We start from the raw sequence: 10,008 nt of genomic DNA, 5'->3' as shown, positions 1-10,008 counted from the left end.
TTCTCCCCGTGCCTGCGTGGGTTTTCTCCGGGCACTCCGGTTTCCTCCCACATCCCAAAAACATGCATTCATTGGAGACTCTAAATTGCCCGTAGGCATGACTGTGAGTGCGAATGGTTGTTTGTTCCTATGTGCCCTGCGATTGGCTGGCAACCAGTTGAGGGTGTACCCCGCCTCCTGCCCGATGACAGCTGGGATAGGCTCCAGCACGCCCGCGACCCTAGTGAGGAGAAGCGGCTCAGAAAATGGATGGATGGAGGGTTTCATTGGACCATAAAACATTTTCCGACATGCATTTGGGAGATTTCAAATGTGTTTTTGCAAAAATGTAGCCAGGCTTGGAAAAAAAAAAGAGAAACGTCTCTGTAAGAGATAAGACTTAAGTCTTGTCAGCCTTCCCCAAAGCCCAGATGTATGAAGAATAGGGGAGATTGTTGTCACATCTACTAAATAGCCAGTCTTCTTTTCCTTTGGGCTTGTCCCTTTAGGGGTCGCCACAGCGCGTCAATCCTTTTCCATGTAAGCCTCCCCCTCCTCCTGCATCCTCCTCTCGAACACCAACTGCCCTCATGTCTTCCCTCACGACATCCATCAACCTTCTCTTTGGCCTTCCTCTAGCTCTCTTGACTGGGAGCTCCATCCTCATCATCCTTCTAGCAATATACTCACTATTTCTCCTCTGGTTGTGTCCAAACTATCGAAGTCTGCTCTCTCTAACTTTGTCTCCAAAACATCGAACCTTGGCCGTCCCGCTGACGAGCTCATTTCTAATTTTATCCAACCTGGTCACTCCGAGAGCGAACCTCAACATCTTCATCTCCAGCTCTGCTTCCTGTTGTCTCTTCAGTGGCACTGTCTCTAATCCGTACATCATGGCTGGCCTCACCACTGTTTTATAAACTTTGCCCTTCATCCTTGCATGAGAGTCTTCTTTCACATAACACCCCTGACACCTTCCTCTACCCGTTCCAACTTGCTTGGACCCGTTTCTTCGCTTCCTGACCACACTCACCATTGCTCTGGACGGTTGACCCCAAGTATTTAAAGTTCTCCACCCTTGCTATCACTTCTCCCTGTAGCCTCACTCTTCCCCCACCACCCCTCCCATTCATGCACATATATTCTGTCTTATTTCGGCTAATCTTCATTCCTCTTCTTTCCAGTGCATGCCTCCAGCTTTCTAACTGTTCCTCCACCTGCTCCCTACTTTCACTGCAGATCACAATGTCATCTGCAAACATCATGGTCCACGGGGATTCCAGTCTAACCTCATCTGTCAGCCTATCCATCACCACTGCAAACAGGAAGGGGCTCAGGGCTGATCCCTGATGCAGTCCCACCTCCACCTTAAATTCGTCTTTCACACCTACAGCACACCTCACCGCTGTTCTGCTGCCCTCTTACATGTACTGTATTATTCTAACATACTTCTCTGCCACTCCAGACTTCTGCATCCAGTACCACAGTTCCTCACCGGGTACCTGTCATAGGCTTTCTCTAGATCTACAAAGACACAATGTAGCTCCTTCTGACCTTCTCTGTACTTTTCCATCAACATCCTCAAGGCAAATAATGCATCTGTGGTACTCTTTCTAGGCATGAAACCATACTGTTGCTCGCAAATACTCACTTCTGTCCTGAGTCTAGCCTCCACTACTCTTTCCCATAACTTCATTGTGTGGCTCATCAACTTTATTCCTCTGTAGTTCCCACAGCTCTGTACATCACCCTCGTTCTTAAAAATGGGCACCAGCACACTTTTCCTCCATTCCTCAGGCTGTAGTGGTCCAGTCTTCTGGAAGCTCCTCCTGTCCACCGAGAGCCTGTCTCACCTCTTCCCGAAAGGCTGCACAACACTCGTACTGTCTCAGCTTCCACCACATGGTTCTCTGCTCTGCCTTTGTCTTCCTAATCTTCCTCTCCACCACCAGAGTCATCTTACAGTACTAAATAGCCAGTACCTGTCAGAAATTCCTGCAGCGCCTGGAATGTTGCCTGCCTGACTAGTTTTCTTCTCATCATTTCATCAATTTTGAAGGGCCATCCATCCAGTTCTTGGTAATTTCACTGTTGTGACATATTTTCTCCACTTGATGTGTTTGTTGTTGTTGTTGATTGCATAGATGCCTATAACAAAGTGACTTTTACAGGCAGTGTAAAAGGAGCGCCACAGGTGTCATCCTGCCTCTGACATGAAAAGCTGGAAAAATTGCCAAGTTGACTGCCTGCCCCCGTTCAGAGAGCATTTAACCCCCAACTGTGCAATTCTAAAAACAAAAATCAAACCTCAGAGGAACTGTGATAATACTATATTTAACCCACAAAGAATCTACACCCCACAATGTTATGAAGTATACAAATGTGAGATTCTTTTTTTTTCTTTTTTTCCATGCATTCTGTGAAAATCATTAACAATAGCTCACCCGCTTTAAAACAATCTAATACTCTTTTGCAAGTACACTAAAGCTAATGAGTCAATAGCTGTGTCCCAATTCATTTGCGGGCCCATGACATCACAACGCTGCACGGAAGTTACTCACAGTCGAGGGCTCCTTCAAATGCAGCCTTCTTTTCCGTATCTCAAGATTCCAGATGATTTTATGGGCCCTTAAAATGTTTGACATAATGCTTAAGTAGCCACCTAGCACTGTGACACAAGGTGAGGGTGGAAATATGTGACAAAACCAGGAAGGCCATCCATCCATTTTCTACACCATTCGTCCTCATTACGATCGCGGCCGAGCCGGAGCCGATCCCTGTTGACTGGGGGCGAGAGGCGGAGTACACCCTGGACTGGTCTCCAGTCAATCGCAGGGCACATTTAGACAAGCGCTCACACCAATGTAACATGTAGTCTTCAATTAACCTGTTTTAGGAATGTAGAAACTAGATTACCCAGGAAAACCAAACACACAAGGATGGGGAGAAGCAAACTCCACACAGGAAGGCGTGAGCACAGATTCAAACCCTGAAACTCATAACTATGAGGCAACGTGCTAACCACTATTTCATCACTATTACGAAATGTCAGGATATTACATCATCAAACGGCAGTAAATTAAAGAGATAGTGTGCTGTAAATGACACGCAACACATTAAATTGCCAAGTTTATTGAAAAAAATTATGAATATCAGTCAGGAAAAAAAAGCTGAAATAAAAACAGTGGTTGTATACAAAATCAAATATCAATATGAGTAAATGCAGTGTTTCATGTACTTGTAGTGGCTTTGAAAAGCAATATTGACTAAAACACAAAATTCCATGACGACGCACAGCTAACGCTTCTTTTTGCTTTCCTTCTTGGATTTCGGTCTAATTTGAGGCACCACTCCTTTGGGTTTCTTGGCATTATCTGCTGCCTTGCCGTTGGTCGACTCGGTCTCCTCCTGCACACACGCAACACAAATATTTTACAAAAAATAAATAAATACAAAAAAAAAAAAAATGATTTAGTCAGAAAACCCAAGTTCATTTTACAGTGGTGCCTTGACTTAGGACTTGAATTTGTTCTGTGAACATGCTCGTAACGCAAAACCCTCATATCTTAAATAATATTTTCCCATTGAAATAAATGGAATTGCTATTAATCTATATCAGCACCTCCCGAAAACAAAAAGTACCTTTTTGTTTTTTGCTTCGTGATAATTAAATGGGCATTGCGCTGCTCTGGTTTGCACACATTGGCCACCAGAGGGCAGTACAACACATACAGACACTACATGTCGATTTGGTGAGGAAACAGAAGAACACCATCGCAACTAAGCTGCAATAATATTTCTCTTTTTTTGTGCAAAAGAGAAATAATATTTACCTCTGAGTATTTTATGCTCTGTCTGCATGTATTGCTTCCGCTTGTGTAAGTTGTTTAAAGGTTTATAATTACTACAATGTTGACGCTAGTTCCATTAGCTATGGCAGTTTGCAATTTGTGTTAGCCTTAAGCTAAAGGACTTTGGTAAGACAAAGTTACTGTGTTTTGGTTGAATATACAACATGTAGTTCTGTTTTATGTTAGTGTAATATTCAACTGGAAGTTGCAATAAACAACTTGAAGCAAGTTCTGGACCTCTTTCCTGAGGAATTGTTCACTCTTTACCAAACTGCTGCTTGTTGTAAAGTTTGCTGCCAACATAGCTAGCTCTCGTAACAGTCGTAACTAAAATAGGTCAGGTCACTCGTACGTCGAGGTACCACTGTGTTATGATTCCAATGGTTCCCAAAATTTTTAAAGCCCCAATGGCTGTAATAAGTTTAATAACTTCAGTAATTCACGCCGGACTTCAGCATACGTCACTGGAGCTTAGTTGCGTCAAAGGATTAATTCACAATGCTTGTTCTTTGGCTTTTTTTTTAGCATCCTAAAAGAAAGTCGCTCGCTATATGTGCCATCAGTTGTTTTCAAAAGGTTATTGACTTTACATTTGAAAGTGGTTAACTTATGTTTACACATTGCCTGTGGAGTTAACAAAGGGTTTGTGATTTCTGTTAATCGTTAAGACTGGAACAAACTCATTCAAATTCTTTGATGCCCTATGACGGGCATCCAAGATCGGATTGTGTTCAACTTTAAAGGTTTCCTCGTAATTGCTTTTTTTCTTTTCTGCTGAATCAGCGCAGTTGCTCTTGTTGTCCTGCCAACCAATCTGCAATCAGCTCATTTGCTGATAAGGTCTAAAAATAGAACTAAAACCATTGAATGCATGCTGCCCATAAATATATTCTTTAATCTAGTTAAAATAAGAATCAGATTAGCTGCAATATATAGTGGAAGTACCATGGAAAGAAATACTGCACTACAATAATAGCAATACTGACCCATCATAAAAAAAAAATATAATAATAAGTTTGCAATATCATAGACTGCAGAATGAGGTGGCATTCAAATTCAAATGAATTTATTAGCGGAGATAATAAAAACAGCTTCTTACCTTCTCGTGGCTTTTGGAGGTGGGCACGATGATTGCCAGGATGCAAATGAGCTGGAAGATGGCACCAAGGAAGAGGCCGTAGCGCAGTAGGCTCTCGAGAAAAGTTGGTTCGGGAACTTCTGGAGGAGACAGATCCATATCTGCAGACATTTTTGCTGCCTTCAGAAACCTAAGGAACACACAAGGAACAACGTCAACGATTTCCACACACCGGAAACTGTAAAGTGAACTTATGTGTAGGGGTCATGTTTGGGAAAAGTAGCACATCTTATATTACACTATAACATTACCCTATGCTCGTATGCTGAGACGTAACCTGCCTAGAGTCCCCTGAACGTAGCAAAGCGCCAAGAGGCTGCGTTATTAAATGGCTAAAACGGCACAATGTGACGTTAAATATAACTAGGAAAACTTGATATTACAATATTGTTCCGTTTTAATAATTCGTGGATAAAGGTGTATGCTCTTGATAAAAACATTTACATTACATTTAATGAAGTGTTTACAGCACAAAATAAGCAGAAAATCGATCCTAAATGTCAAAATCCACATTTGCGTGCTTAAATGTTGTCATGTCTAAGCTAGTTTACGACGCTGCTTACAGTTCCTGAACGCAGCAAAACACCGAGAGGCTGCGTTTACGTCCCTAAAACGTCACAATGTGACGCTAAAGATCACCAATTAAAAACTTACCAGTGCTGGGAATATCGTTCTTTTCCCCCCAAATAGTCCGTGGATGCAAACTCGGGATTGCTAAAACTCGTAGAAACAATGGCCCACAGATGAAAATAAAACAATCCCTTTGCCGGAAGTGACGTATTATTCACAAGGCACTTCCGGATTCTAGGTGGCTGCGCGTTGGCGCGAACTTTGCGAAGGACTTTGTCGTCCTCTAACGGTGGGTGATGAGCGTGGAATGAAATTGTGTTTCTCATTTCCCTTGTGGGTTATTAGATGTATGGGAGATTTTCTAGCTGTGTTTTGTCTCGGCCCTCACCTAGGACGTATTTTCCAAGGGTGACCTTGCCAGGGGCATGAAGCCCCAGACAGTTTAGCTCCTAGGATCACTGGGAAACACAAACCCCTCCAACATGATAAAGTTTTTAACGGCTCAGTGAGGAGAAAGTTGTTGGTTGCTCAAGGTTAAGAATAATATCGTTAACCCAATAGCATAATTGCCTAAGTAATTTTTAAGTTACTGTCACAATGTTTTTTTTTTAGTGTGCTTGCGAAAAGTTCAGTTTTTTTCTCTTGTGTATATTTTCAGTCATCCAGCTAATGTAATTCGCAAAGGTTGAATCAAGGCAACTAGACTCTTCTTGTGTTTAATTTTAATTTAAATTTTTTTTTATTTTTTTCGAAAACATTCACATGACTTAGGCACCAATGCAGTTAGGCTAACGATATATTGTACAAACTTCACACAGCCTTTTAATATGTATTTCTGTTCAAACAACTTTATTTACACAACACGTTCAATCACCACTTAGGTTAACGTAAAAAAAAAAAAAAAAAAAAGTTGATTAAAAAAAGGGTGATATTGGTGAGGACGAGAGCTGGTATCAGAGTAGCCATGGGTGCCACTGCATTTGCTGCAGGGTGCAACGTTGAGTCGGGTCTAAACTCAAGCACATCCACAATAAATCTCCACAATCTGGCAGAGAAAGAGCAAAATGATGTTAAGTTTACATCAGGGATCCTCAAAGTGTGGTACGACCGTACGAGTACCACTATAGTGGTACGTGAAAGACTCATTTGAAAGTTCAATATGTGCATTATGTTACAATTACAAATAATTACAAAAAAAAAAATCCTATATTTAAGTGTAGAGTTCATGTTGAAACTGGCATAATGTTACAGCGACTTACAATAATATTGCATATACAGTACGTTTTAGGAATAAAGCCTGCACAACTGTATTTTACTGTTAGTCATTTACTTGGGGAGCTAAGAATTTTTGTTAAGTGGTGCGTAGTGTAGAAGGTTTGAGAACCACTGGGCTACAGTGAGCTGTTGATATACTGTATACTTTCATATGGAATGCAATTATTCACAGTATCTCACCTTCAGACAGATCCCTATTTAGTTGAAGCCCCTTGGAAAGGAACATGCACGTGTCGAATCGTTGCGTACCATCCAGCAGTTCAAAAAGTAGCGCACCCAAATGCCACACTGTGGTCGGACCGGCGCAATACGGACGCTTATGCGTATACTCTGGAGGAGCGTACTTTAAGGTTCCTTCAACGGAATGGATGGAGAACAGCAATGACACTGGCAATTGCCACACATCATCAGTGCCGAAACGCAATGTCTTACCAAAATAGTCATGGTATGGTTCCATGCTGACTAAGCAGCTGCAGCCAAAGTCTATGACCCGCACTTGGGTGACGCCGGACGAGGCCTCCAGCAGAATGTTTTCCTGCTTTAGATCTCGATGGAAGATGTTGGCAGCGTGCATTTTGATGGCGGCGTCGACCAGCTGCCTCATGATGTACTGAGGAACATGTGAGGACAAATTGCAGACATCTCAAGTTTACGAAGGAGTGTCAAACGTGACACACGCATTTCCATGCGCAATTCTGTCCTCTGTTACAGCTCGGATACTAGTTCAGTTAGGCTTTTGATGCATGTCTACATATCGGGAAAACTGCAGGACAAGCTGTCTTCAAAAGTAAATCATACAATTCACTTTGGTGACATTTTCGCTAGCTAGCTACTTGCTGGAAGACACATTGTATGGCTTAAGTATAACTTTCGACTGTATGGCTATATGGTCGCCACAAACTTGAGGGTGACAGCCTCTGGACAGAGAACCTGCTGTTACATACAAGTTTATACATATTTATTTTGCAGTCGAATAATAGCTCTGACTTAAATCTACAATGCCTATTCGAAAGACCCAAAACCAAGTCCTTGCCCTGCTAAGTCAATCAATTGTGGACATTGAATACATGTTTCATGCATGTTCAGTTACCTTTGCCTCATCCTCCTCAAGGAGACCGAGTGTCCGCCGGGTCAAGTATGTAGACAAAGCCACAGAGTGGACCGGCCTCTCCATAACCAGAACGACGTCTTTCTCCAGATCGCATATGTCCAGCAGGGATACGACTGCTGATTTCCCATCCGAGTTCTTAATACTGGATGCTTGCAGCATGAAGACGGCCTCCAAGGGGACCTTCTGCACCTTTCCGTTTATGCTCTGTGAAATAGCGAGCACATTTAGACAAGGAAGGTGTAGAACGAAAGATGAAAGAAAAATTAAATGCGAAGCCATATATGGGCTGTGGCTTCAAGAATACCACACTCACCAATGGGACATTTTTTACTTTTGCTTTGGGAATGTATTTGATCGCCACCTTCAGGATACATTTGGTTAGCATTGGAAACAATCATATTGTGTGTTTTTATAGTGTACATAACAGTGCAAACCAGCTACTTACTGGATTATAGTCGATTTTCCTGTGACCTGCATAGACTGATCCAAAGCCTCCTTCGCCAATCTTGGCAAACTTCTCATATCTGGTCTCAAACGTGGCTGCACACAAACAGATCAGGATTTACTGAGCCGAACCAGAACGGAATTGGGTCACTTGGTGGAAATGTGACTTTTCCACTATTAGCTTACTTCTGCTTGTTGCACTGGAGAGTATTGTTTTCATTTGCTCTAAGAAAGACGTCTTTGGTTTCAGGAAAGACTCCCTCTCGGCTGGCAGAGCTTTCTCATGCACCCAGTTTGCTTTGTCTTCCAAAGGTCCTCGAGGTGGCGCTGCTTTCCCAGACACCTTAGTAGATTTGACTCTCTGCTCACTTATGAGGGTCTCTGCTTTTGTGACACAGTGTCTCTTGTTGCCTTTATCCTGCATAGTCTTCCACAAAACTTTGGTATCCTTGACCCTCTGCTTCTTTATGAAAGTATCGGTTTTTGTGTTGTGTTTACGTTTGGTCGCGTTGACAGACCCTTCAGTTGGTTTGCCTTTCTGCTCCCTTTTGAGGGTTGTGCCAGATGGTCTGTTGCTGCCATGAGCCAGAAGATTCTTCTCGATCGCAACGGTATCTTCAACCCGCTGCTTCTTTCTGGTGGAATCTTCTCTTATATCATCAGCCTTCCGCTTTGTTGCCTTTGTCCCGACAGTCTTCTCAAGGCGGAGATGATGTCGTTTTTGGCCGGACATTACTTTAGATACTTTTACCGGCACAGCCTTAACTGGTAACTTTTTGACTTTGACTCTTTGCTTACTTGTGGTCTTTCGTTTTGCGCCAGATTTCAGTTTGGTCCCTTTTTGTGGCACAGTCTTAACAAGCTTTTTTGCAACTTTGCTCTTCTGTTTCGTTATGTGAACCACAGATTTTGTGCCAGACTTTTCCTTGATTCCTTTAACTTGCACAGCCTTCACAGGTGACTTTTTGGCTTTGACTTTTTGCTTACTTGTGAGAGTCTTTTGTTTTGGGCCAGACACTAACCTGGTCGCTGTAGCCGTCATAGACAATTCTGCGGCTTTGGACCTTTGCTTCCTTATGAAAGTCTCAGGTTTTGTGCAAGACTTTGCTATGGTCGCTTCAGCTATCGCTGTCTTCACTGGTAACGTACTTTTGAGTCTTTTGATGGTCCCTCTTTTTGTGTTAGCCTTTTGTTCGCTCGCTTTGGCCGCCACAACTGTCTTGGCGTCTTTGACTTTCTGTTTCTCCGGCTTTGTGTCAGCCTTCCTTTTGGTCCCTTGAGCAGGTAAAACCTCAAGTGTCATCTCTGTTAATTCACTCACCTTTGGGATTATGTCACACGCATCACTCCTTTTTGTGAAATTTTTGCCATTTCTAAGTCTCCCCTCAAATTTTCTTAGGACAAACACCTTTTCTGGGTTCTCTGGAACTGATACAAACACAGCTAAATCAACATTTACATTTATTATTAGAGCTGCTGTCATTGTTTTAGACTGATTTTTTTTTTAAACAGAAAGTCTTTTGCCACAGGTCAATTTGTCATGTAAACACAAGACAGGTTCAGGCTAGAATTAGATAACCCCACTGAATGAAAGCCAATTTGCTTTGAATACTGTTTGAATCATTTTTAATTCACAGACA

General features: G+C 42.4%; 2 protein-coding genes across 3 annotated transcripts; both read right to left on the bottom strand.

Moving 5' to 3' along the window:
• Positions 1–3,095: 3,095 nt before the first annotated feature.
• manbal (mannosidase beta like) lies at positions 3,096–5,776 on the bottom strand. The gene is made up of 3 exons (XM_061786264.1): positions 5,623–5,776; positions 4,930–5,098; positions 3,096–3,387 (listed from the first exon to the last, which is right to left on the bottom strand). Exons 2-3 carry the CDS (start codon positions 5,077–5,079, stop codon positions 3,277–3,279), a joined length of 261 nt encoding a protein of 86 aa, XP_061642248.1. The 5' UTR covers positions 5,080–5,098; positions 5,623–5,776; the 3' UTR covers positions 3,096–3,276.
• Positions 5,777–6,428: 652 nt separating this feature from the next.
• On the bottom strand, positions 6,429–9,851 carry LOC133483844 (uncharacterized). 2 transcript variants are annotated; one of them, XM_061785655.1, is made up of 7 exons: positions 8,555–9,851; positions 8,370–8,464; positions 8,238–8,285; positions 7,904–8,128; positions 7,246–7,423; positions 6,994–7,167; positions 6,429–6,583 (listed from the first exon to the last, which is right to left on the bottom strand). In XM_061785655.1, exons 1-7 carry the CDS (start codon positions 9,849–9,851, stop codon positions 6,492–6,494), a joined length of 2,109 nt encoding a protein of 702 aa, XP_061641639.1. In that variant the 3' UTR covers positions 6,429–6,491. The 2 variants fall into 2 exon arrangements, with proteins under 2 accessions (XP_061641639.1, XP_061641640.1); XM_061785656.1 differs by lacking the exon at positions 8,238–8,285.
• Between the last annotated feature and the right edge of the window lie 157 nt (positions 9,852–10,008).

This window comes from Phyllopteryx taeniolatus, chromosome 9 (assembly GCF_024500385.1).
Source record: "Phyllopteryx taeniolatus isolate TA_2022b chromosome 9, UOR_Ptae_1.2, whole genome shotgun sequence".
Taxonomy (NCBI): domain Eukaryota; kingdom Metazoa; phylum Chordata; class Actinopteri; order Syngnathiformes; family Syngnathidae; genus Phyllopteryx; species Phyllopteryx taeniolatus.
The sequence above is the reverse complement of the archived record's forward strand: the minus strand, read 5'-3'. Positions and strand labels throughout refer to the sequence as shown.

Excerpts from the sequence above, each read along its gene's own strand:
- manbal (XM_061786264.1), bottom strand. The coding sequence starts at position 5,079 with ATGTCTGCAGATATGGATCTGTCTCCTCCAGAAGTTCCCGAACCAACT. Across the intron at positions 3,388-4,929 it reads CCTCCAAAAGCCACGAGAAG|GAGGAGACCGAGTCGACCAA; the intron begins GTAAGAAGCTGT and ends GCGTGTGTGCAG.
- LOC133483844 (XM_061785655.1), bottom strand. The coding sequence starts at position 9,851 with ATGACAGCAGCTCTAATAATAAATGTAAATGTTGATTTAGCTGTGTTT. Across the intron at positions 7,424-7,903 it reads TTGAGGAGGATGAGGCAAAG|TACATCATGAGGCAGCTGGT; the intron begins GTAACTGAACAT and ends CATGTTCCTCAG. Across the intron at positions 7,168-7,245 it reads ACCATACCATGACTATTTTG|GAACCTTAAAGTACGCTCCT; the intron begins GTAAGACATTGC and ends ATTCCGTTGAAG.